Consider the following 27615-nt stretch of genomic DNA (forward strand, 5'->3'; position numbering starts at 1 on the left):
ATTCTTTATAGTTACTACAGCTCGACAAGGCTTTAAAGTTTAAATCATTTTAAATGAATGTCGCGAAAAAAGGAACTACAGCAGCTCGTCAAGGCTCTAAATAGCTCTAATTAATGAACTAGGCGGAAAAAGGAACTAACGCTACCACCATACAAAAAGGCCATTTTTGACAGTTCTCCTTGACCGGCAGCGCTCCCGCTTATGTTCATTTAAACTTTAAAGCCTTGTCGAACTTTACGTAAATACTAAATCCATGAATCGACAATTTTTAAATGTTTACTTCACCTAACAACCTCAATACAGCTACTGTGAGTTTTGATACTCATGATAAAAATTACGAATTCAAAATCTTAGATTTTCTTAAAATAAATTAATTATAATTAAATTTCTAATAAATAAAGGGCATGAAGGGTTCGGGTCAAGGAATATGCATACTATAAAGGTTAAAATCAGTAAAGCCGTTTCGGAGGAGTACGCGGCCTAACATTGTGACACGAGAATTTTATATACAGGCACATAGTGTAACATTTTTTTTTTCTTTGTTTACTACAATCTGTCTCCTGAGTATGGGACATTCAGCAGTATTTTGGTTGGTGCTGTTGTTGGCGCGCTCGGTATGTGACCTGTGTCACATCCTCTTTTTTAAACAGCAATATATTTTACTGTAGTATATCTTGCAGTATTTTGCGCTTTAAGCGTCGTGCTTTATTGTTATTATTCATTAATGATTGTGCCAGGGTATTTGGATGGTGTTCAATGCGTTCCTTGTAGGATTTGGTGTAGCGTACAATTTCTTGTTTTACTGTGGGTATACATAAGTCATGGTGTACCTAACATTTCATTTGGCACGAACCAGGGAGCATTGGATATCATGCGCAGGGTTTTATTTTGGAATCTTTATATGATTTGTATATTTGATTGAGATACACTACAAGGAACACGTACCCACCCTAAAGCAGTATCACTTATTTTTGTAACACACTGTATAAGATGAAAATATATTTCCCGCCATAACTTTAAACTTACTTGACACTGGCCATGGTTAAAAACATAAACTTATAATATATTGGTTTATGGTTAAAAAGCCGAGCGCCATTTTATGCAAAGAAAAAAAGAAGAAGGAGTTTTGTCGGGAATATGAGTGATGTTGTGTAACCAATAGATATTCGTTATCGCGCACAAGTGTAGGAAAGTGATGCAATATCCGGAAACGAGCTATTTTGTGTTCCCTCCAAAACTCCATCGAAACAGTAAAGCGTCTAGCACAGTGGTAGACCGTAGACGCTTTACTGTTTCGATGGAGTATATGGTAGTAACTCCTTTACTTTACTGAATCGACCGACTTGACTCCTTGACTGTATTGACTTTTTACTTCGACTTTGATTAGACTTTTGACCTGACGATATAAAGAATCGATGCTGAAAATTGTATGCAACAATTATACTGTTTTCCCGCCATTTATAATACTTGACACTGGCCATGGTTATATAGCCGAAGTGCCATAATAAGAAAAAAAAAGGAGAAGAAGGAACTATCAACGTCGGCACTCGGCTGTTCGCGGGTTTTTCGATTTCTGACAGCTGTATTTTATGTAACGAAAATAAACACAAAAACTAGCATTCTAGTTTGTGATATAAACCATAGCATTATAGGTTTATGATATAAACACTTTTTCCTACATATACAGTCACATACTTATTATCTGTGTTTTCCTACTTCATTAACAAAATTAATTAAATAAAATGATACTAAGAAAATTGTATACACTTGTGTTTCTACAAAATGATTCTCAAGTATTGCTCGGGCTAAAGAAACGTGGTTTTGGTAAAGATAAATGGAATGGTTTTGGTGGTAAAGTGGAACCTAATGAAACTATTGTAGACGCAGCCGTTCGAGAACTGCACGAGGAGTGTTGTGTTACTGTTAAAAGCCAGGATTTGAAGAACATAGGTCACTTGGAGTTCACTTTTGAAGGAGAATCCACCTTGATGGACGTTAGAGTATTCTCCACTACTGTTTTCAAAGGAACGCCAACAGAGACAGAGGAAATGCTCCCTAAATGGTTTAATAAGAACGACTTACCATATAAGGACATGTGGCTGGATGACAAAATTTGGCTCCCCTACATGTTTAACAACAAACTTTTCTATGCCAAGTTTCACTACCAAGGTTATGATAAAATTCTGAACTACCACATAGAAGAACTTGAGTCTATGGACAGTTTCTATGCAAATAAAAAGTTATAGTTATAATTTAATAGCTATGTATAGCATAGTCTAGGCATAGATCTGTTTTTGTTTTCAAATATTTGTTTTCAATTTTATTAACATTCTTGATCTTATAGCCAGTAAGTTTTTTTGAAACTGCAAGGTATTATTACAATAATTAAAATAATACTTAGGTATAGTGTTTTCTTGACTATAGAGAATTTGTGTGTTTAGTTTCGAATATTGATTTATGTCGATGACAGGACAAGATTTGTTGTGCCCGCTAGTGACTAGTCAATAGTAAATAAAAGTAAACGAAAACTGAAAACAGGTAAACTAGTTACTAGAAGTAATTTTATGAAGGATTTTATGGATAGGGGTAAACATGAAGACTTTAGGCTGCCTTCACATTAGGTCTCGCGTGCGAAAGGACTTCTATACCAAAGAGTCGCGAGGCTGTCGCACCTCTTTTGTGTCGAAGTCACGCTGCTGCCGCACTCCTGGCGACCTAATGTGAAGGCACCCTTAATATCATTATTGTATTGTTTCTTCTAATACAGGCTAATTATTTCTTGCAGTGTTTTAGTTAATATTATTTTAGTGTATTTTACATCAAGGGTATTTTTTGTTAAGTTTTTTTACTATCACTATGTTAAGATTATTCAACTTGAACTGTGTCAATGTTACTTAAAGATCTATTATTGTTATTAAAGATTTTTTTTAAACATTTCACTTGTATGTGTTTATAATAATTATTATAATGTTAGGCTTGATTAAAAATAGTTTAACAACTATACAAAGAACAAAATCATTAAACAAGTTTTTATTAATAAAAATACACTTATAATTACTCCCCAAATACTTATTTTTTGAGGTACTTTGTTTTACACATCACTTTTCACCATTGTCAGTACTTTACTGTTAGAAAGGCATACTCTGTTTCAATCATTTTGATCTAAATATACTAAATTAATTTTGTAAGTAAGTACCATAATAAAAGAATATGATGGCATGTTAGTTTCATTGACAAAATGTTTACATTCAGATGAAAATGAAATGGAGTACACTCCTTTGATATTTCACATTGTTGTTATAAATACAATAATTTGAAGTTTGTGCTTTTGCAATATTTAGTATATTAGGGTTTTCCTTGTTATAGTAAATGCAGAACCTCAAAAATCTATACCAAAAATTTTAACAAACATTTCTTCTGGCGACATTTTTAACCGACAACTGATCATATCTACATGGAGTATGGACAGACTGTTGCTACTTGCTAGTGCTACACAGTTTCATTGCCTTTCAACAATGTATAGCAACAAGTCGCGCACCAGTTTGGTAGTATCCACTAAGCTTAACATAAATGGAAATTTGCCTGCAGCCGACACTAATACTTCACAATAGCCTTTGCGGACCGTTATCAAACCTATTTTAGAGGCACCTAATTATGCGACATTAAGGGCATGTTTCACCACTTTCTGATAAAGTCCCTAATAGGCTATTCACAACTTTTTTGACAGATTCTCCATACTTGATCTGTCAAGTTAATTGGTGGATAGCCTTATCAGGAAGTGGTGAAACATGCCCTAAATGTCGCAATTAGTTTATTGTAAATCAGACAAGAAAACAACAATGTATCAAAAATGGAAAACATCCTGGCTTATTCTCTAAAATCTGAAGTAAAGTCCATCAATTCATACAACAATTTACAACATGTCATGCTGTTTAACACATTTTTGACTATTATAATTTAATTTACTTATAATTTACACATCACAAAAGATTGACCTTACTTTGAATCTACTTATAGATAGGGAACGTGTTACGTGCGCAACGATAGAGCTGCGAATTGTTCTCGCTATTCGAAACTTAAAATCGATTATTTCATCATCATCATCGATTATTTACTATAATATAAAAGGATTCATAGGCAGATGGCGGATCTACATTATCTAGTGGAGTTATGTCAAGTCAGTGTTGTAATCTGTTAGTTGGACTTGACTATAACTTGACCAAATTATTTAAGACTGCAATCAGCATATGAATCAATTTCCAGATAGTAGACATATTATGCCACCTGTAGTCCTGCACAGTTTCTTTCTAATAGGATATATTACTGCAATGTTTTGACGCTAGAGCCTAGAGTGAGGCACCAGCATATGCAGTAAACAAAATATTCTGATATGACGTAGCCAACATGTCGGGGTGTTTACTGTGTGTTAGGTTAGCGCCCTCTGCTCTGACCTTTGCGTGACAATCTCTAATTCCCTACTATTTAGTATTAACGCTATTCATCCCGATCCATGTCTGCAAGCGATGTTCTCGCCAGGTTTCTTGCCAGTGACAGTCGCAGTAATTCCGCCTTCTCCGTGCTGAGTGACCCCGACTTGAGCTCCAGGCACAGCATGATCTCGTAGGTATCTTCCGCCGATATAACCGGCTCCTCTGTCTCGAGTAAGGGTAGCGTGTCTAGGAGCAGCGTGTCCCAGAAACTGAAACAACAATCCCGATACAATAACAATAATAGCATAGGGGAAGGTTTTGGAGTAGAAGTCCGGCCTCGATAAAGCCTATACTGTATTACTATCAGAGTAGTTGATTCCTAGGCAGGTGGGGGACCTACGTATTTGGTAGCATTACATAAATTACATAAAACACATGCCATCAGATCACGAGTCACGACTCACGACTAATATTGATTTATTTTATAATATTTTGTGTGTAGTATTGTATTATATTGTAATATATATTATATTACTATTATAACATATATTATATATGTAAGTATTTTATTTATTATTTATGATCGTATTTATATATTGTTATTGATAGTGTTTTAATCTTTTATTTCTAATCTTTTTATACTTTAAGCACAACACCCTTTTGTGCAGAAATTTGCTTCTTTCTTTCAAAGGTTGCCTGGAAGAAATTGCTATGTAGTAATAAGGCCGCCTTTGTGTGCTCTCGCCATTTTATGTATATTGTTATTGTAACTGTGATTGTGCACAATAAAGTATTCATTCATTCATTTATTCATTGAATTGACATAACTCGACCAAATGACGTTGCTCGGTCAACTGCCTGTACATCATTTTCTTTGATAGTACAATATCAATGAACACAACTCACTAGTCAGGCGCGATGTTGGATGTGATGAGGGAGACGAGCAGCTTGGCCGCCGCCCGGAACTCGCGGTTGTTGTACAGGCGGTGGAATTCGCTGTATTTGCCTGGAGATATCACAATAGGTTAGATATTTAAAGTACGGTAGCTTTATTATCCAAGCAATTGGTGTTATATTATGTGAGTCACATTGTCTGCCGCTAGAGTGTCGAAATCTTAATAAGAATCGAAAACGTTAGTACCAGAAATCTATTCGTACACTTCTGCTAAAATGTATTTACTAAAATCTTCGCGCTAAAGTTACTCTTTTCTTATACAGTTTTATGGCCACGTACAAAGAGTATTACAGAAAACCAATTTCAAATAAAAGATATAAATAAAACTTGAGAGGTGTCAAGGGACACCCGGATGGAACGAAGTTATAAAAAAACGCCATCTAGTTGACGCCCAAGAATACTATCAACGCCCTCTGCCCCTATTATGCAGGTACTAATAAAAGTGTCGTTACAACTTTTTCCGTCTAGCCCCCTTTCGCAACGCGCGATAAGGAACTTCGTTTCAATAGATAACATTGTTAATATTAAACATTGATGTAGCTTATAATGTGACTTCACTCACCAAGCAGCAGCGGTGCGTCATGCGCTAACAGCGCGCCGGCAGCGGACAGCAGCAGGTCGGCAGCGGGCAGCGTGCCGCGCGCGCAGTAGCGGCGTAACGCGGCGTGCGCGCCCGCTCGGACCAGCGACCCGCGCCGCGCGCGCGCTCCCCAGCACAGAGCTCCGCCTACTCGACCCGCGGACAGAGCGCGCGCGCCGCGCACCGCGCATACTGTTTGTGCTGTAATGTGAATAAATTAAGTATAAATAATATGTAATTAGTAATTAAAGATTTATGGTAGTGGAATTGTGCGTCGCGGTACTCCAGACAGTACCGTTTGAGATCCCGCAGTCATGTCTTATTCGAGTTATTTACGTATTTTATAAACTCTTTACAATATGCTACGTCATGCCAATTCAAAATGCGGGTTACGTTGAGTCGGCTGGGCCGGCCGAGATAATTGCCCTGCGTTACCGCTATTTGCCAATAAATCAATTTCTCTAGTGGTACTACAAAACGTGTCGCTATGCTTCCTTGTAAAGCAGACTTAGCTTACTTACGTGACATAACGAACGTGAGATGACAAACAGCGTGACCCAGACACGTCAAGCGGGTCACGCAGCACGCTGTATGTGCTACCGTTAGTATGTGCGTCTTAAGTATAAATTTACCAATACACTAGCTACTAAAATTTTCAGCACGACCATTAATTTTCACTCACCAACACCATGCAGACCATACTTCTTCGCCTCGGCACATATCCTCAACGCCTTAGCATCACTCTCTACCGGTATCCGTTCTAGAATAAGCTCGGCCCTGCGCAGGCCGTCGGTCGTCGCGGCGAGGTAGGACAGACCTGCCGGCCACAGCGACTTGTGCTCGCATAATAGTGTACCGTACTCCAGGATAAGGCTGTCGCGGAGACGAGTAGTTACACTGGAATAGGTACAAGAAGAGTTTAGATTCGTTAAAAATTCAAATGACCATTTGATAACTTAGAGCATAGTATCGTTATATCTCAATATAGTCTACATTGTCGCCATTTGAGCGATGTTAATGGTAATCGGACATGCAAGTGTGTATGTGTGTGTGTGCACGTGCGTGCTAGCGTGTGTGACTGCGTCCGTGTCAACCACGTGTCGAGCAATACATGTATCTATGTGTGGTCACTAACTCTGTCTGGTGGGCGTCGAGCACGTGCAGGCGGGCGCAGCGGTGCAGCATGTCGGTGAGGTGCGCCGCGCACCACCCGCCGTCGCACACCTGCTGCACCTCGTGAATCAGCTGGAAATATTAAACACATTTATTTTACAATTTTGATACTGGAATCTAGTTATTCGTTTATCACTGACCCGGAAACTGGTCATTTCATCGAGAAAAAATTATGTTCAAGAGACTTAAAAAAGCTTCATACAAACAAACTTAACTCTTTAATGAACATGAACTTAATTGCATATGGTCACCATTTTGACGGTTAAAACACAATTTAAAAAATATATAATGTCAATATTTTTATAAATCAACTTGAAAAAAAAATCGTCGAATTTGTGGCCATAATGAAATTCATGTTCGTCAGAGTTGCATAATAGAGTGGCTGTTCAGCGATTTATGCGTGTTGCACGACCACGACGACCACGTCGAACATACCTGGTGCAGGTCGCCGTCGCACAGCGCGCGCACCATCACGTCGAGGTGCGACACGCGCGTGGTCGCCAGGCCGGCGCACGCGGCGGCGGCGGCGCCGAGCTCGCGGCGGCGCGCCCACGGCGACGTGAACATCACGTAGCCGCCGACAACGTCGAACCACGAACCGTATCGCGGACGGATTGACTCGAACGCGCCGTACTCGCCGCACATTAGCTGCAAATCAAAATATTACACATTAGAATCGAAAGTTAGAACTAGAAGTAGTTAAAACCTCGTTTAGGTGTAAACATACATTATGCAATGTCCAAGGCATAAGGACTGATTAAAGATCTGCAATAGTTCGCGAATTACATTTACCTATTGACTAACTGAGGCCGGAGGCCCATACCATACTACACAACCGACTTACCAAAAGAGTTACCCTTTTAACTTTTTTTTTTAATAAAATAAGGGGGCAAACGAGCAAACGGGTCATCTGATGGAAAGCAACTTCCGTCGCCCATGGACACTCGCAGCATCAGAAGAGCTGTAGATGCGTTGCCGGCCTTTTAAGAGGGAATAGGGTAATAGGGGAGGGTAGGGAAGGGAATGGGGTAGGGGATTGGGCCTCCGGTAAACTCACTCACACGGCGAAACACAGCACAAGCGCTATTTCACGCCGGTTTTCTGTGAGAAATACCACGGTATTTCTCCGGTCGAGCCGTCCATGACATGACAACTGAAAAAATATATCTATTACATACTTTTAAGATATGTAATTAGGAGTACTTAGAAATAAACCTTAACAGAAATAAAGAATTTTCGTAACATAAATTGAGTTTTAGGTAAACACAATTAAGTAGGTACAGCTTCACGGAGATATGAGAATAGATTGAAATAATGTTTACAAAACTATTTTACGAAATAGTCATAATAGGTTTGCTACATTTAAAAAATTGATATTAAAAACAGTATTGAAATTTGATTCTTGAGGAGAGACGAATATCAAAATACTAAGGACTCTGTGTTAAATTATATTTTGAAAACAATATAAATCGTCATAATATAATACGAACAATACGAAGTCCTGCTAGTATATATTTTCGATATGACTGAAATCCAATATTTTTGTTAAATATCAAATTTTCATTTAAGTATGTACTACAAATAGTTATGTAACAATGTATTTCCCAATTGTTTACATAATTTTATAAATTATTCACGAAACAGTGCCGCGTTTCACAAGTTTAGTGATTGTCGTGTGAAGTGCTACAAATTATAACACGTCTTCATGCACGTTTACAAGAAAATTGTATTAGAAGATTTGGTGAGTAAAAAAACATTCAAAAGTTATTAACATTAAAATATAAAAGTAAAAAAAGAAAAAAAAGATTCTAGCAGAACGTGGTTTCGATCCACGGACCTCTGGGTTATGGGCCCAGCACGCTTCCACTGCGCCACTCTGCTCTATGACGACATGTCGAAATAGCGGCACATATACTTAGGATACGATCGATGTTCGATACGCACACATTTTTACGAGAAAAAAAAACTTCACTGAAAATAATTGAACGTGGTTTTTTTTTCGTTTTTTTTTTATCGCCATATAATCAATGCCACAAAGTATAATTTGGAATGTTATTAATGGAAGTTAACTGAGAATAATTTAACATACATAATATAGTTATAAAAATATTTCGATACATTAAATTTGGAGAGCTTGAAGTAGGTACTTATTAAACTAGCAATGATACAATTTTAATTTTCTCTAAGTAGGTATGCAGTAAATACTAACCTTAAAGTATTCTTAAGTTTGATAACTAACTTATGAAAAAGATTATGTAGGTATCTTAATTCTTTTAATATACATAATGATAGGACTGTAAGGCGCGTGTGGACTGTGGGCGCATATCCGTGACGCACTTTTTAGTCTGTGGAAAGTAACGCACACGACGCGTAGCGCAGACGTTTCTGTTACTGCATATAATTGCATTGATTCTATTTTTCCACGGACTAAAAAATGCGTTATGGATAGTCTGTCGTCTGCGCTGCGCCTAAGTACAGCAACAAATGAAAAATGTTAGAACTGTTTTATTTACTGCATTAAAACTTTTAAATGTAAAATTAATCTGTGTTACTCAATTATTATGAAATAACATACTTAATATTTGCGAGTAAAAAGAGTAAAATTTCATTATGTATTTGTTGTCATACATATCCACTTTTTGAAAAATTATAAGTGGGCAATGTTTATGTGGCTTACTAGGCACATCATTTTATTAATTCACCAGTTACCACTTACCACACACTTAAATAGTATATTATAAAGTTCTGTGTACACACATGTCCATGACACAGTTATAAACTGAAAAGTGTGTTACATGACCATAATATTATTATGTATATTTGCAAGTGTGTCTTAGACCTTAGTGTGCATTTACCTGACACAACTCACTTTTTTTTATAAAATAAGGGGGCAAACAAGCAAACGGGTCACCTGATGGAAAGCAATTACCGTCAACCATGGACACCTGCAACATTAGAAGATATGCAGGTGTGTTGTTGGCCACTTATAAAAAAAATTACTTACCCTCATAAGAAGTTCCAGCTGTGGCTGGTTGGCCAGCACGCGGCTGCTGAGCTTGGCCCGGCACTCCGCCTGCCAGTGCTTCCACGATATTGTGAATTCTCCTGCAGACACACCTCCATACACCTAAACATACACAGTTTGTCTAAAACAGCCTTTCCCAAAGTGGGCGATAACGCCCCCTTGTTGGCGCTGAGGGTCTAAATGTGTAAACAGACAAAGAAAAAAATGAGGGTGTTGTGGACTTGGGGGTGATTTGTAATTTTGATTTTATCTGGATACCTATTAATTAGTCAAGTCCCATATGCTCACTGGTGATAGATGATAGAATATCTATTGTGTCTGGTTTTTCCACGATTGATGGGTTAACATAATATATTATGTTATTATCATTAAGTTATTACAACAGAAGTCATTATCCATTCTTAAATATTATTTTTACAAACTTTAGAAAACATTGCTAGATAATAACATAGAACATTACTTACACTATATACTGGCATCGTTCTCAATGAGTTGTCAACAAGTTTGAACTCGTTGCTATCAGCCAGCGAGTGCAGTTTCAGCAGCGCCCTCACCACATCAATCCTGCCTTGTATCAGCATACCAGTTACTGTGTCCCAATATTCAGCATTCACTTCCGAGCCCCTTTCACACGCTTCCAACATCTGGGAGGCTGCTTGTTCGTGGCAGGGGAAATGGAACCGTACCCACTCCAACAGAAACGGTAGCACCACATCACCAGGAATCACATCAATGAATAGAATTTCACATAAATGCCAGATGCATTCTACCGAATAGAATATAGTGATGTACGAGTGAAGAGTATTCTTTTCCACTCCATCTTGTTCCTTCTCGGCTGCTTCCTGGAGACTCTCTACGCAGACGCGAATGATCGAACGATACTGACGAGATAGCTTGAGAAACTCCAGCTGGTTGTCTGTGTTTTTGCTCGTTTCGGCGAGCTTCTGCAGCGCTAGGAATGTCCCGTTGGCCTCGTTGACGAGTTTGCGCATCACCGGATTGAATAGCAATATTTCTTGACGAATATTTAAGATGGTATCCTGTGTTTTAGAAATCGTTTCATCGGTAGATTTGTTTACGTTTTGGCTTCGGGGGTAAATAGCGAACTGATTTCCGCGTCGCCAAGACAGTGCTGCGCCTTTTTGGAAGCATTGCCCTGGTAGTGCCTGAAATCAAAGGAGAAAATCATGTCGTCGGAATCTTAAAAACCTAACCCTCAAATAGGATCATAAATTAATATACACTTACAAAGGTTTTGATGCGCTTTTGAGGATCAGAGCTTGCCGGAGAAATTCCCAAACTACTTGATGTATTCATTGCTATAAAATTACTTTCGTACAACGAGTATAAACTGCACTCTACCAATAATTTTGTAAGTAGAAAAAGCCGTTTACATTACAATTTGTTTGCATTTCAATTTTCATCCATGAGCTTTTGACAGTTCGAGATCACTGTGAATTGTCAATGTCAAAAAAGACATTAGTTTTTTTATGATCTTCAACCAAAGGGGCATAAAAAATTGTCAACTTTATTTATTATAAGGGACCGTGCACTGTGCAGAGCGATGACACTGCCACTAGTGACGAGTAGCCGAAACTTTTACGAAAATTTTATTGTCAAGCTCAAGTCAAGCTACGGAAAATTAAAGGATTTCTTGAGAAATTTGAGTATTTTCAAGCATTGTTGTATTCCCGGATGTTCTAATACATACAAGAAAAATAAAGGCAAATCGAACGATCTAAAATTTTACTATTTTCCTGCCAAAAGTATTCACATGCCATGGCTTATTGAAAGAAAATGGATAAAAGCCGGTAAACATACGTAAGTACTTAAAAAGTTCCATGAATGTTATGTGTAGACTCGTAAAAACACTGAATTTTGTAGATTATAACCGTAAATTCATTTAGATGAACACAATATGAACCTAACCTATAACCGTTGCTTCTTTCAGTAAACATCCAAACTGGCTTCCAAGTTCCATCTAAATTTTACATACCCATGCACCGCTCATTTAATTGGCCAAGATCGAAAAATCCTGTACACCCGGCATATAATATACCTACCTACAATTTTTCTTGGAGAAGAAAATAAAAAAAACTCTTTTAAAAAAGAATTTCAAAGACATCAACTAGAATGCAACAAGTTGCATCAAAAGTAAGGATAATTTGGAGAAGTCCTGCCAGGAATTCAACACTGAGGCACAGAATATAATATAATAGTACTCCGTAATAGTGTTACCTTGAACCATCTTGTCAAAGTGTTGGTTCTCAAAAGGATGATTCTTCAAGTAGGAAAACTATTAATAGTGCAGTCTTTGTGTGTTATTTAAAGAATACTTATATAGTGTTTGCACTGATTAGGTACACTAGTTAAAAATAGTGACAGCCAACGGTTGTAAAGGTTGATGAAATAAAAGCATTTATTTTAGTGAACTTGTTTTATTTTATTAATCCACAAGCATTTTCAGTAATTATTATAAGTATTTTTGCATCTTCATTATTTTATTGCAAAATTTTTCAAGTTTTTACTTTCTATGCTGATGGATGCTACTAATTACTTTTTCAGATGTTTTCTTAGATAACAAGATAAGCTTTAAACATTTTTATTCACGCTTTCGTTCTTTGTTTACGGTTAGAAACCCATCCATACTCAATATTATAAATGCGAAAGTGTAGACGTCTGTTCGCACTTCACGCCCAAACCGCTGAACCAATTTTGCTGAAATTTGGTATGGATTTACTTTGAGCCCCGGGAAAGGACATAGGATACTTTTTATTCCAGGAAAATGTACGGCGGGGCTAAAATAGTCGCTCTGAAGAATCATGATATGAATCATAATATGATTTCTAAAATCGCAAAATGCAACTCTGCTCGCAATTCATTTCTGTATTTTGTCAGTTTGACAGTTTTGACAATGCATTTGCTGAATTGATTGAGAGGAATTGCTAAATGTGACCATTAGTCACATTTAGCAATACATAACACATAGCCCCGCTGTTCTTGCACGATAAATGATTTTTGGTGCAACGAAGTTGCGGGCGTCATCTAGTCTTTTACTTTAATCCTTCGATCGCGTATTCTTGGAAATCTGTTGTTGTTCTCGCGGCCGCATGTGGCAACTTGGGAGTGTAAGTATTACATCATTTTATAGTCTAAAACATATAAAAACACTTATAAACTAGCCGGGGTCAAAGAGAATGCGAAGCCAAAGTCACTCACAAGTTACTTCTTTTACTCGCATCGTGTCGCTGCTGTCGAATTACGACGCCCTCTATAGTTTCTGCACGGTCCCCATTCCGGTCGCCTGTGTATTTACCGTTGCTTACATATTTCAAAAGATCAAAAAAGTTATCGAGATTCGAGGAGTAAAAAATACATGTCCATTGTTGTATCATTTGTAATAATATAATTTATTATATTTTAGTAAAATTATTTAAATAATTTTGGTTGTACCTGGTATTTACATTAGTTTGTAAATGTTTAATTCATAATATTATACAACGTCAACTTGACCGGATATGTCTTTTGGAGGACATGTTGATTTGTCATGAATGACTCGATTTTTGTCAATTCGTCAAAAAGTGTTTTGTTTTGCCTTATATATTGTACAAAATTAGTTAGTTAAAACAAATATAACTGTGCTGTGAATAGTGATAACGGTAGAATGTTTTATAAGTGTTTATATCACTAGTAAATTTATACATTTTGTGTAGAAGGACCAGCATACAAGTTTGGTAAGTGTTGCGTTAAATCGCCGTTTCTCTTTTTATTCAACAGTATGACCCAGACACAGTTTTTGTGTAATTTGAGGAGCCTTCACCCGCTCGGGGAGGCTGTCTCGTAGTCGTGGTCGAAGGCGCCAGTTCGGCCTCAGTGGTAGCGCCTAGCGGTAAACTTTGAGGAAATCGAAATTAGGACGTGAATCGTGATACGAGATAGTCAATCTAATATCATCTATTTGTTTGTGTTGGCTGTGCTGTGACGTCAGTTGTGTATGAAGCAAAAAATCTTTGTGCTGTGTGATAATGATAAAAAGTTATCTTGAATTGATAATGGTCAGAATTTAGATTCGTTCATCAGTCTGATCCGAAAGTGCCGAACGGTGTATCTCTAGTTAAGTGTAACTAATTTTCTGTGCTGACTGTGGCAGAAATATATTTTTTGTAAGTATGACTACATTATAATCAGTTAACCTATTCTTGGAAATATGCAGCAATAATGACTTAGCACTAACTTACATGCCCCCGAGAAAGGCTGTACAACGTCACAAACACACCACTAGTGAACAATTCAGAGTAAACAATTAAAATTAAATACAGTGTCCTACATCTCTAGACTAAAATCTAAATTAACAACCATAAACATTATTGCAAACAAAATGCAGATATTTTAAAAATATTCAGGTCCAATTCTCATGGAAGGCCTTATTTTCACAGCCAACTGATCAAATTTAGTTCCGTTTGTATGCTAACCCTTGCTTCATAGTTCATGCCTTGTGAACGAATGACACATCACACAACATGCAAACTGAAGAGGATCATGTTACAATTTATAGTGATATGAGTATTGGCTTCAATGTACTGTCTCTTGCCAGGCCTAAACATTTAACTATGAATAATATTATAATCAATATTAAACTATAACATTTACATATTAATATCCATGCCAAAAAAGGACAATAACTTGTTTTTTAGTGTTATGTACTACATGTAAATATATAGGACTTTTAATTAATGGATATTCTGTATTTTATTATACCGGTTTTACTTTGGTAAATAATAATAATAATTCTAATTGATGGTTTGAAAATGAAATGGTTATTAAAATTTTATCTGGTAAATAAAAGAAACATTTTTATTCAAAACTTGATTCTCATAATTAGACCGTAGTATCTACCATTATGTTGAAACATTATAATACTGCCTCAACTTTTAAAATGGCTGTGTTTAATGATACAGAAATGCCTAATGTTTTTTAATTTAAATGTTACAACACAGTCATGTGTTTAAACAGTAGCAATAGCTGACTTTGTATCATGCATGAGATCTTCTTGAAAAGTTGTATAATGTCCTGCAGGAATTCTTATTAATAGCAATTCAAAAAAAAATTGGGACATAAAGTTACAGGGTAATTTAACATAAAAGGTCTGCTAAAACTAAAAATGTGGCCGCAAGTTTGAGCAGGAATTAGTTAATTGTGAAGTTACACATTTCATAATAAAAACTTAAAATATATTTTCACAATATTTGATCAAAATCTGTTCAGTGGTTTTAATTACGATGGCATATGCAGGCTAAATATTTTATTTAGTTGATGATGAATATGTAAAAATGGAAGAACATTCAAATTGACACAATGATAATTGATAAATTTATCAGGATCTGCATTTAGCCATTATCAGATAGCATGTCGCTGTAAACAATATGTAGATAGTGACAGAATAACCTCTTGCCTGTTTGTTCAACTTTTTAAAAAGTGACAGATAGGCAAAGAACTTCCCCCTAAAAATATTAGTGACTACTGACTAGTTTGACTGACTGACTAGTTTGATTAAAGTTCTTAGTATCAAGAGTTGTGTGATGCATCATACTTTATTTTAGTTTGTTTTCAAACTGATTTCCATAAATTATAAGTAAGGACATTCCAGTAAGGTCACAACTCACAGGATAAGAAGTTTTGATCATTTTCCTTGATTCTTATTAGCATCATTTCCTACTACCATAGACCTATACTTTTCTCCACACTGAAACTTCTTTAGGGATAAAGTAACAGATTTTATGGTCAATCTGTTACTTTCTCTATTTTGTAGAAAGACAGCAAAATGCAGGATATAAGTGGCTATTTGGGGGCTGTCTTTGCCCAGCAGCATATTATTATTATAATAATAATTATTATAAACATAAACTGTCCCACTGCTGGACAAAGGCCTGTTCCAAAAACTTCCGTCTTTCTCTCTCCTGCGCAGCCAGGTATTCCTCCAGCTCATCACGCGACCACGCCACGACAGTCAAGTCGTGTTGTTATCCTTGTAGCTTCTGATGATGATGATGATGTTGATGGAATTAGGGACGAAGGTGAAGGTCGTGTAGTGAAACTATGATCGATCGGTGACGCAAACGACGACAAGCACGTAGCTCACCACTTACCAGTTACCACACTTGCCGTGTTAATTAATGATTCTACTGACGTGTAATGCTACAGGTGTACTTATAGGAGGCATAGGTAAGGTTAGGTTCATCAAAATGTTGTTTAGTTGGTTAGGCTGATAAGACCGTCGGTCCGTTTTGGCCTGTGCGTCATTATTTTACTTTAGCTTTCATAGAAGAGATGTTTAAATAATTTATGCTCCGAGAACCGTACTTTACATACAAAACTCTCCTATGCTCTTTGCTAGAAATATTTAGTAAGAGGAGGAACAGCAGGCATGCTATTTTATTTGTAATATAAGACTGAAAATATGGGGAAGATTGATAAAATGTAAGTTGCAACACAGTGTTTAACAAGTAGTAACTACTATAATTCGTTCTGGCCGCGTGTGTTTGTTTGTGGCCGCTCGCGGAAGAGAGCCGTAACAATGAACACCGGTAGACTTCCTCAACCTATGACGGCGACTCCGATCTTTCCGGTCCGTGAATATTTTGGATAGAAGTTATCGGCCAAAGATCGAATATTATCGAAATGACGAGCATGGTGATTCATATACTAACGAAGAAATTGATTCATAAACAGTTGGGAAGCTACGGCATTTGGTCAGGTTATGTCAATTCAATGTGTCTTGAGTCTTGACTTTTGAGTCGCCGCGCCGTCTGTCTTCTGAGTTTTACTTTGCGACCAAATTATGTAGGTATCTATATATTAATACGTGAGAGAAAAACTTTGTAACCTTTTTTACGAAAAATGGGGAAACGTAGGTGCATGAAATTTCGCACAGTTATAGTTTATATGGAGAAGGAGTGCATCGAGCTAATATTATTTTAAAATTATGGTTTTATCATACCTATATATTTTTAACAAATAAAACGTTACACATACTACAGCACTACTACTAAGGAAGATGACAGATTTTTGAGTGACAAGCCTATACTTACGAATTATACTCTTTTATTTATGGATGAAGTCTGTTGACAAATTGAAAATTGATTATAGTTTTTTTTTTAATTGAATTTAAGATACTATTAGACAATGCTTAAACGGCCAGTATGAGATCAGATGAGTCCCAGAGACAAGAGTTGAAAAAATATATTATGATAATATTTTTTTACAAAATATTCGACTTGCAACGACATTAGGACTATAACTACTTACCTAAAGTAGTTATAGTCCTAATGTCGTTGCAAGTCGAATTTCGACCATTGGGCGATCTCTAGTATATATTATGCTGTCTGCTGCGAATCAACCGATGTAGTACCTACAAATGATAGGTTGTGAGTTTGTGACAGCCCATTTGACGCATCTCGCAGAAATGTTGGACTCCTGACCTGCAGAACAGTTCTGAGAAAGAATTGTGAGGGCAGAGGGAATACGTCGTGGAAAATAAGTTATCCTACTAATTGCTGGTAGATTGCGTAATATTTGGTTATGTTTGTGAAATATGTTCAGCTAAAATTAATTTTAAATTGGTGTTAATTGTCTATCTACCTAAGAAATAAAATAACTAGGGCGAAATACTCTTATCTGTCGATTGTGCCTGGCGTTTGTTTAAATACATGTACCATGTTGTGGTTAGTTTTTCATCTTGAATTAAGAATTCCAATAAGAAAATATGTAACTAACCCTATAGTTTTCATGTCGTGGTATTTGGCGAAGCTTGCTACTAAGAGGTCATCTTGGCGGTCTACGACCAATAGCAAGAGTGAAAAGTTTGAGAAATACCGTCTACATACGCTTGAAGCAAAGCGCCGATTGCGTAAAGAGAGACCTTCCTAGTTCCTACATCTATTATACTTACAACTCGGCCTGCCTACTCTACTGTAGGGCTGCATGTGATAGGACATTCAAAACCAAGTTCGGCTCAGCATCAAGGAATAATTCTTAATTTCTGGGTTTGCCGAGCCTTATCGAATTCGATGAGGAAGACTACTATTTGGCGAAACCACCATGTAAGCTCGCTGACCAAACCGGCAACTCGTCAACCTTATTCCCAGGGTGGAAAGGTTCATTGTGCGGTGTGTTTAGCCACGTGCCACATTATGTCATTACAGGAAACGTCTATCACGTGTACTTGGTATTCAGCCGGCGATAGTGATAGTGTGGAATAACGAAAGTGCCAATACAGGCCAACACAGTGTAATTGAAACGTTCCTTGAAATTCATTGCTTAATATTTAGGGTGCCGTTTATCGTAGACGTTAAGAAACCAAAAATTTTGGCGGTATTTTTATCGTGCGAGAACGCGTACGTTTTTTTTTTGGAAAAAGTTATGTTCAGCAGAAGGCCAGGGAAGGGTTATATTAGAAGCAATTCAATAATTTATTAGAATAGAGATTATTACGCATAAAATCTTTGGAAGAGGAGATGGAAAAAACCCGAAATAAGATTTAGTGCAAAGAAGTTTGTGATCTAGAATCCCTCACCACAACGCGACGTAATGCTGTATCCACACATGCCGCCGGCTTCGGTGGCAAGGTAATCTGAAAGCCGGCGGCAAACCCGGAGGTATAAGCCGGCGCCATGTGTGGATGCGCCATAAGGATTATTTCACCAGAGATCGAGCAAGCTAACACGAGCTGGCCTATTCGTGCCGAGTATACGATCATTTTGTAGATAATTTGATAGTCACTGTGTAAGTTGTAACATTGCACGACCTTTGCAAAACACGATGCAGATGACCTTATTAAAGCGGTTTAAATATACACGACCTTAGGAGGAAAACGGAACTGACAACGTTATAAACCCTTTGTTATAAACTGCCTAGCTCTTATCTATTCACCTAGTTAGGACTTTGGTTAGCACCCCCTACAGCACAGAACTTAGTTTAGAACTTAAACATCTACAGGCACTAATGCACTATAAGTTAGTAGTTTAAAAACCATATTGTGTGTTAAGAGTTAAAGCGAGACTGTTACAGTACGTAGCCAACATTTAGCTGTTACATACTATACATACCATGTATAGACTATAGCTATGTAAGGGCTTAGGTTTAGACCCTAATGCTATGGCAAAATCTTGGAATGTTACGAAATCTCATCAAGGCCAGAGTGGGTCAAAAAATCCTCAAAAATGCCTCACGCATGATGCAACGCAATGGACGACACGAGCTGTTCTAAGGGTTCTGTACCAAAGCGTATCAAAAACATTTATGTCAGAAATATGCTATTTGTAAAGTTTACCATTTTATTATTCGTAGAGTTTACCAAATAATGTCGTTCGGTGGCATAGGTGTTGCGTTACGCGCGAGGTCATTGAACGAGACCGCTCATCTCCGCGCTTCAGTCGCTCCAGTCACCAGCCACCTGGGTGGGAAATGGGAATGTTTGTCAATCATCAGCACTGTTAGACTAGGGTTACACGATCAGTCTGGTATCAGTTTAGTCCATCAGTCAGATCCAGACTGACGGGAGAATGATATTGTAATTTGTAACCGTTTGATTGACGGACTGATCATTTTTTATTACGTACTTTCCGGTCATAATTCTGGCGTCAGTCTCAACTCTCAGATTGATGGACTGAACTGATGCCAGAGTGACCGTGTAACCGTATTATTAAAGCTAGATTGATTACTTTTGAATAGAGTTTAGTCAAAGGAAGAGTTCCTTTAGCCCGAATAAGGTTTTTTAATCCAATATCATGACAGTTTCGAATAGGTTTTGATGCAGTATGTATCTGTATAATAAATTACGAAGTAGTATTATTTTATAATTTATAGTTATTTATAGTTTATTTGACGTATATGAGAACTATCATAGCATTCAAAGGCCGTTTTAATTTTGCGTAAAAACCAGAATCTGCTTTCTATGATGTAATAAACGTTATGCTACGTATCCTTCACGGAAATTCAGGCTGTAAATCCGCCATTACGACAGTCTGATAAAACTAGCTATTAACTAATTTTATGCAGACATTTGGGCGTAACTGGATCTGCAATTCAAATTGGTGCAGGCTAATAAGAATATTAAGGGCAATTGATGACAGGCTTAGTCACATTAGTGCAGGGTCCTTTGTTTACTGCCAAAAAAGTAAAAGAGTTGTGTGCATGCGCATTGCGCAGGCGCAGGCAAGGTATCGAATTTGGCCTCCCAGGTAGCTTGTGCTCATCTCGAGACAATAACAACAGATGGTTCGCTCATCTATTTATAAAGTTGCATAAAGGATTTGCTGGTTCTGATAATCCATAACACTTCAGACGAACATAAAATTGGATGGATGTAATCCAGGATTAGTACAGTTTGGTTCCTTGTTTGATCCAGTCTTATATATCCTATCAATCAGCGAAATAGTATTCTTATGTACGCCCAAAGCCTGACTTCGGAGTTTTGACCAAACATTTGATTTTCACAGTTTAACTACATCGAGACTGCATTGAAACCTTGTCGAAGCTGTACGTTGGATTAAAACAAAACAACCAGGGTACAGCATCACTGCTTACGTCAATTTTAATCGAAGATTTTTCTAGACCAGTAAATATCCTACTTTTTAAATGGCCAGTCCATTGTCTAAAGATAACCGCACAATGGACATGACAACTACAAAGCAGCTTTGTTGAATCCCATCGGCTGAGTCGTGATTCCATAGAGCTCACGCCTGTTATGGTACCAAGCTAACGGTAAATCGCTCGCGGCTTTTTCATTTGAAATGTTTTGTATGATACACAAATGTTTAATGTTGTTACTTGTTACTAAACGGCAGAGCGTTCAACTCTATCATATGTTTTCAAGGTTGGCGGCGCTTGGTCAATTTAGAATTGTGAATGCCTAATTGCCTTTGAATATTTAGAGACAGAATAGTAACGTTTGAAAGAATGCAAATGAAAAATCTAAGGAGACACCAATATTGAGATAAGGCGAGTTTATCCTCTTGCTCCACAAATTGGACCTCAAATTTTTTCGACGGAGTTTTAAGTTTTTCAAAGTCTTTTGGTTGAGTTTCCAGTTTATCAAAGTCTTTTGGTTGGGTTTAAAAGTGCATTTCGGTTGAGAACACTTTGGGATATCTTGTCAGACGTTTCAGAAAACTTCTGACCTTGGTTGCGGTCGTCATAGGCAAGTTGTCCAAGCAACGGGCACAGATTTAACAATATCCCCGCACTCCCCGGCGCTTCTAGAGCTTCCGCCCATGTTATCTAACTTAGAAAGGCTCCTTTACACTCGTCGTAACTTTACACTTGCCTGCAGGTTGGCAGTTTGCGAAAATCGAGCAGAGCAATCCTTCCATACTTAACCGGATGGTATTTTATTCTTCCACATTTTGTGATTGTGCTTACAGTGCTAAAGAGTTAAACTGGAAAATATCGTAGAAAATTTTCCTTTTCCCTAACTTTTATTGTTATTATGATTATATTTTGGACCAAATGGTAATTATTGTTATTAGTCACAAAGAGCTGGAAATGACTTGATTTGATTCCAGGAAACGTTTTATAAAAATAGACTATGTATTTATTATTCATACTGACTAGACAAAGATAATACTTTTAATGTTTTACAGTCAGTTTTCCTGTTGTATTCATCTGAAACAACAGCCTAAAAATTAAACACTTTATTGCCTGTGTTGCTTACTTTGTTCTTGATGTTGTTCTTCAAGTGTTTTGCCCTTTATCGCAAGCTATAAAGCCTTGCTAGTATTTGCAGTGTTTGACACTCGACCTTCCTGCGAGGTCGTAGCGATCTGCAGGTGCGTGTGTGGTCGGCTTAACAGCTAATGTCATTACCGTGGCTAAAACACGGAGCACCCCAGTAGTCTACCTGTAACGCCACCATGCGTTAACGTTTTGTAAGTTTTTCTTTTTCTGTGTTCAAAAGAAGTGGAATACCTATTACCTAGTGATTTCTGTATACCCTTATGGGGTGCGGTGGTTGCTCCTTATAGTGTGCTCACTTGTAGAGCTCCGTTATTTGTGTGTGTACAATTTCATCCTCCGTTAAAAATTCGCGAGAACGTACTGTGTATGTGCTGTACTTGTATAATGTATGAACAGAACAAATTTTTATTTCTCTATTTTGTTATTTAGAATCAAATAAGATTATTTTAAAATTAAATGCAATGGCTATTTTGCACATAGCACCACGTTATTTTACTATCGCAGAAATTGATTCCTCACGATCACGATCACGGATCTACGTCATTCGGTCGATTAATGTTAATTCAATATTAGTTGTGGTCCTGATGGCAGGGTTTGACCTATCGCAACCAAATATGTTGGTCCGCCATCTGCCTAGGAATCAACTTCTCTAATAGTACATACGACAAGAACCTTATCAAGGTGCTGGTTTACATTATGACTGCAGTAGTGGACGCCAACTACCAGCTGCTGGATACGATTTTAATATTTACATACAGACGTCTAGTAGGAATAATTAGTGTCTAAACACACTACTAGGCCGAAGTTACGCGGCGTAAATTCCGCATGATTACGCTCGCAATGTATTTTAAATTACCGATGACACACTATTCCATCGCGTTCCGTCCGTATTTTGTATGCGTTTGACATTGCGAACGTAATCATGCGGAATTTCCGCCGCGTAACTTCGGCCTGCTGTGTTTAGACACTTAGACTGGTCTGACACAGTGATGCTGGCGCCCTCTTTATCAATTTGCTATTATTGTCTTTATCACCACTAACACTCCAGTTTTAAGTATAAAAGTGTAATACAATTAACAATAGTCCTACATAGCCAATAGCCATGAGAAAAAGAAAAAAGTAGTTAAGTAGTTATAGTTAGTAAGTAGTCAAAGTAGATAGAATGTAATTTATCAAAGTATTTCATTGATATTTGATAACAATAAATTGATATTAGAAAGTTGTTATAATTACTGTTCATATCCTATATAAAGAGCAGTTTTTAATTTAATAAAGGAAGTAATTAAAATACTAAATCATAAAACAGTTACTAAACTAATAATAATTATAAAATGAAAAAGTGCATACTTAATATAAAATTTATCTATCCGGTGACAAAATTTATCTTCAGGTTTAGTATCTATTCTTACTTAATATTATGTTGAGATTTTCAGTTTATTTATTTATATTTAGAGCTGTAGTCTCAATATTGCTTTTGTTGGCATATTTACACAGGTTCTTCGAAAACAGTCCTTATCAGGTTTTGAAAAATCTGGTCTGGAGGTGTGCGGCCACGTGCTTAATTCTTGAACACCAGCTACTTGTCTTTGTCAAGGATCTTTAATAAATGCATGTACTGACGTATGCGGTATGCATCTTCTACGACCGACCGTTGAGCCATGGTCAAGGATCTTTAATAAATGCATGTACTGACGTATGCGGTATGCATCTTCTACGACCGACCGTTGAGCCATGGTCACTTTCATGTATTTGCTGATTACGATCGTAATTCTCTAAAACACGAAGCCTTACTGAGTTCGGCTGATATTGATTTCGTATTAACCTCCAGTTAATTGTATCGGTATATTATGTTTACGTTTTAATTGCTAAGGGTGACAGTAATTGAAGACGGGGATCACAGTGTCTGAACATAATCCTGATTAGAATGTTTCGTGACGATTATACTACATAATTACAAATGTCCAGTTTAATTTACTAATGAAAATATAAGGGTAAAAGGTCAGTTTAAATAACTGCAATTATTTCAGTTATAATTCTCTAAACGATGTTAATAAATCAGTTTTGTATTTAAAAATATGATATGGCTTTCAAAATCTATTTGAACTCCTAAATCATAGAATCTAACACTGAAGTCTAGGCTGGTTTTATGAATATATGAATAATAACGGAACGAGTGTGGCACCTTGGGGGACGCCCTCGCGTACGCCGTATACACTATCGAAACGACGATGTTTACTATGTGACGGTCGTTATCACGTCTAGTAAACATGTTTATTAGTGAACAAATGAGGCGGGGTCAATAGCTTCGCGAAAATACATCGCGTGGCGTACGGACGACCGTGTCGAATGCATTACCGAAATAGCTTTTGTTGTGCGACGTGAATGTCCTTAAACTCTTTGTCCTTACGCTATCAGTTTTATCGACCACTCAATGTCGGATAAGAAACGACGTCTAGAGCATATTAATTGTTTTGATAGTTTAGAATCTACATGTTTATTGTTTATTTAATTAAAGGTTATTTTTATTTGTGATTTATATTATTTAAATAGCCGCTAGTCCTGCATCCATCATCAATTCTTTGTTTTTAACCTGTGTAGTGTGTCATGTTTGTAGATTGCTGAAACCGACAAATAATAATTGTGTGTTCCCGTTTCAGATGCCCCGCGCCCGGGACGAAATGCAAGTAAACGTGGCGGGCCTAAGGAGAAATATTAAAAACCTCGCGCACAACTACTCAGATGCTCAGGTAAGTTCTAATTGGGGTCTCGCGTCAGTCCTAGTATAGGTTCTAATCATGTGTCAAAATATCATGTCATCTCTTATATTAATTTATACAAAGATATAACTAAAACGGGAGATATAACATGGTATTATAACCCACGATTAATATTATTATGAGTATATATATTATTATGAGTCTAAAGAAAAATAAATGAACTAGGAATTTAAAAAAACCCGTGAGGTGTAAGTGAAAAACTTAGGAGAACAATCGAGCTAGTAAGACTGGTGAGTTTTAATCTACTGTCTAGTCTGTTTAGAAACATTTAGGGCCTGTTTCACCACTCTCTGATAAAGTGCCGAATAGGCTATTCACAGCTTTTTTGACAGATTCTCGATACTTCATCTGTCAAGTTAAGTGGTGCATAGGATTTTATGTAAAAATGTACCATGCAGCCCTCACAGCAGTTTGAAATATAAGAAACTCATACAAATGTTATTAATTTGCAAGCATTCCTAGCAATAAAAATGTCTAAAATGTTATCACTATTCGCAACATGTTCAACGCCTTCCAATGAAACACTGGTTATCACTTATCAGTCTGACGCTCATGCATGTTGTGTCGTCGCATATTACTCACTATTATCTAATCTTAGTAGGTTTGGTTCACATTATGGATATGAGGCAATCGTATTTTTCATTTCGTCTTGTATTAGGGGGCTACGGGTTAAGCTATTTCTTCCTGTTATTTCCAAATTCTCTGTCAAGTGATTTTTCTCAATTTCCGAGTATCAGACAATGTTGTTTTCTTTTCACGTGAATATTTCTATTATGTAGTTTGGAATTCATTTTACACAAAATTGCATCAAAATCTTTAAATTTTTGTGCACGCGGGAACATAATAAATGAATACTTAAAGTAAGTAACTAACTCATTGAAGATTTTCACAGAAAATATAGTTTATGGCATAATCATCATTAAATTCAATTTAAGTAACAGTTTATGTCAGTCCTTATATCATATATGTCTCTTTCTCACGTACTATTACTTCAAATACACGGTCGTGATAGTTAAACATGGAAATCGTACGAGTATACTGCAGTTTCACAGACTACCAGTTACATAAACGGTTTACTTTATCAATGACGTTGGTGTGTGGGTGGATTACTAATTAGTAGTTAATATATTAAAATAGTAGGACTATACTGAACGAAGATGCTATGGTAAAATGTATACCAAGCCCAGTTTTTTCAATACGAATCTAGCACCTAAACTATTCACAAACATTGTTGGCTTCATCTTACTAATAAAGGTGCTGGCAAAAGATGAGTTTCTAACAAGAGTAATTTAAATCCAAATCTAATTTTACTGGGTATCTAAAGTTTTAGATAACATAATATTTTGTATTTGGATTTTAGGGGAAATGCACTTGGAATGCATTTTGTACTCTATTTCAGGAATTCATTTATATGATAATAAACAAATGCATAATAACACCAACAAATTACAAAACTTCTAGTCTGGTCTAAATTTCTGCTTAAAATTACATACCTAAATATGTATACATAAAGTAATGAGTACTTCTCATTGTTTATTTTTTAGGCTATTTCGTTGCATCACAATAAATACAATAAGAACCACTTGCATAGATGATAGATCTAGGTTAAGGTTAACTCAGTTACTATTATGTCATCTCTGTCATTCTTCGTATTCATAAAAGAGATAAGATCAGTGCAAAATATTGCATTATATGACATACATAATATTTTATAAACTTAACTACATGACATACGCAAGATGTCGCACAGGTTCGGAAGAAATGGCGTGTGCTTGTGTCAGAGGCCAAGACTCAATTATTTGGGTCGCTGCGCCGCAGTTAGTAAGTAAGATGACATACGGGTCTGAATAGAGAATCCGATTTTTTTTAAATGAAAATATAAGGGGGCAAACGAGCAAACGGGTCACCTGATGGAAAGCAACTTCCGTCGCCCATGGACACTCGCAGCATCAGAAGAGCTGCAAGTACGTTGCCGGCCTTTTAAGAGGAAATAGGGTAATAGGGGAGGGTAGGGAAGGGAAGGGAATAGGATAGGGGATTGGGCCTCCCGTAAACTCACTCACTCGGCGAAACACAGCGCAAGCGCTGTTTCACGCCGGTTTTCTGTGAGAACGTGGTATTTCTCCGGTCGAGCCGGCCCATTCGTGCCGAAGTTGGCTCTCCCACGTATACACGAAATTGGTTAATCGCGTGGAAACTGCACATTTTTTGCAATAAAAACTATTTTATGTCCATAACCGTCTCTTAAAGTCGGTCCACACCAAATTACATCTAAATCGGTGTGAACACTGAATAGTAATATTAGTAAGGATTCAACTATGCCTCAAACTTTACGAGTCATAGTCAAAAAACGTGTAAATAAGAATTAATTGGTCTAATTGGGAATATTCAGGTTGAGTTTAGACTTTACAGTCTAAAATCGACCCAAAGTACTCACTCCACCTCTCTCAACAATAAAAAAATTGAAATAAGAAAAATGAAAGTATTAAAAAATATCTTACTTCGTTTCAGGTAAAAGTGCGCGAGGCGACATCTAACGACCCATGGGGGCCTTCGAGCACGCTGATGGCGGAGATCGCCGACCTCACCTACAACATGATGGCCTTCACCGAGATCATGCAGATGATCTGGAAGCGGCTCAACGACCACGGCAAGAACTGGCGCCACGTGTACAAGGCGCTGGTCCTCATGGAGTACCTCATCAAGACGGGCACGGAGAAGGTGGCCATGCAGTGTAAGGAGAATATCTTCGCGATACACACGCTCAAAGACTTCCAGTATATGGAGGAGGGGAAGGACCAAGGTGGGTGTTTATTACTCGTATATAAAACTGGGATAGAAATCGTGATGGTAGATAAGGGTTTTCTAGTAAATGAAATCACATGACTATTGACTAATATACAGGGTGTAACAAAACTAAGTGACAATACTTTAGGGTTTGT

The 27615-nt window shown here is 37.1% G+C and overlaps 3 protein-coding genes and 1 non-coding gene across 8 annotated transcripts in view; 2 read left to right on the top strand and 2 right to left on the bottom strand.

Annotated features, from left to right (window-relative positions):
* Window positions 1-1611: 1611 nt before the first annotated feature.
* LOC121732625 (7,8-dihydro-8-oxoguanine triphosphatase-like) lies at window positions 1612-2884 on the top strand. Its single transcript, XM_042122576.1, has one exon. The coding sequence runs from the start codon at window positions 1743-1745 to the stop codon at window positions 2244-2246; it is 504 nt and encodes a 167-aa protein (XP_041978510.1). The 5' UTR covers window positions 1612-1742; the 3' UTR covers window positions 2247-2884.
* Window positions 2885-3746: 862 nt separating this feature from the next.
* On the bottom strand, window positions 3747-11594 carry LOC121732620 (nuclear pore complex protein Nup85). Its single transcript, XM_042122565.1, has 9 exons — window positions 11412-11594; window positions 10628-11329; window positions 10143-10265; window positions 7574-7786; window positions 7101-7210; window positions 6648-6862; window positions 5948-6166; window positions 5337-5436; window positions 3747-4699 (listed from the first exon to the last, which is right to left on the bottom strand). Exons 1-9 carry the CDS (start codon window positions 11478-11480, stop codon window positions 4495-4497), a joined length of 1956 nt encoding a protein of 651 aa, XP_041978499.1. The 5' UTR covers window positions 11481-11594; the 3' UTR covers window positions 3747-4494.
* Window positions 8793-27615, top strand: part of LOC121732622 (epsin-1) — a 30274-nt gene continuing 11451 nt past the window's right edge. For 2 of the 5 annotated variants that reach the window (XM_042122567.1, XM_042122571.1), the window contains exons 1-3: window positions 8793-8879; window positions 24554-24643; window positions 27185-27476. In XM_042122567.1, the coding sequence (XP_041978501.1) occupies window positions 8844-8879; window positions 24554-24643; window positions 27185-27476 (418 nt within the window). In that variant the 5' untranslated portion in view covers window positions 8793-8843. Of the gene's footprint in view, window positions 8880-13658; window positions 13898-13991; window positions 14327-22041; window positions 22088-24553; window positions 24644-27184; window positions 27477-27615 lie in introns of those variants that run through there. The other 3 variants (XM_042122568.1, XM_042122570.1, XM_042122569.1) reach the window with 3 other exon arrangements.
* On the bottom strand, window positions 8948-9019 carry Trnam-cau. Its single transcript has one exon. It is a non-coding gene; the product is annotated as a tRNA-Met (tRNA).

The sequence above is a fragment of the Aricia agestis genome, chromosome 12, assembly GCF_905147365.1.
Source record: "Aricia agestis chromosome 12, ilAriAges1.1, whole genome shotgun sequence".
Lineage (NCBI taxonomy): Eukaryota > Metazoa > Arthropoda > Insecta > Lepidoptera > Lycaenidae > Aricia > Aricia agestis.

Bases quoted from the DNA above. Each gene is read 5' to 3' on its own strand.
- LOC121732625 (XM_042122576.1), top strand. From the start codon at position 1,743: ATGATACTAAGAAAATTGTATACACTTGTGTTTCTACAAAATGATTCT.
- LOC121732620 (XM_042122565.1), bottom strand. From the start codon at position 11,480: ATGAATACATCAAGTAGTTTGGGAATTTCTCCGGCAAGCTCTGATCCT. The intron at 7,211-7,573 runs GTATGTTCGACG...TAATATTTCCAG, and splicing joins GCGACGGCGACCTGCACCAG to CTGATTCACGAGGTGCAGCA. The intron at 6,167-6,647 runs GTGAGTGAAAAT...TTCACATTACAG, and splicing joins GTATGGTCTGCATGGTGTTG to CACAAACAGTATGCGCGGTG.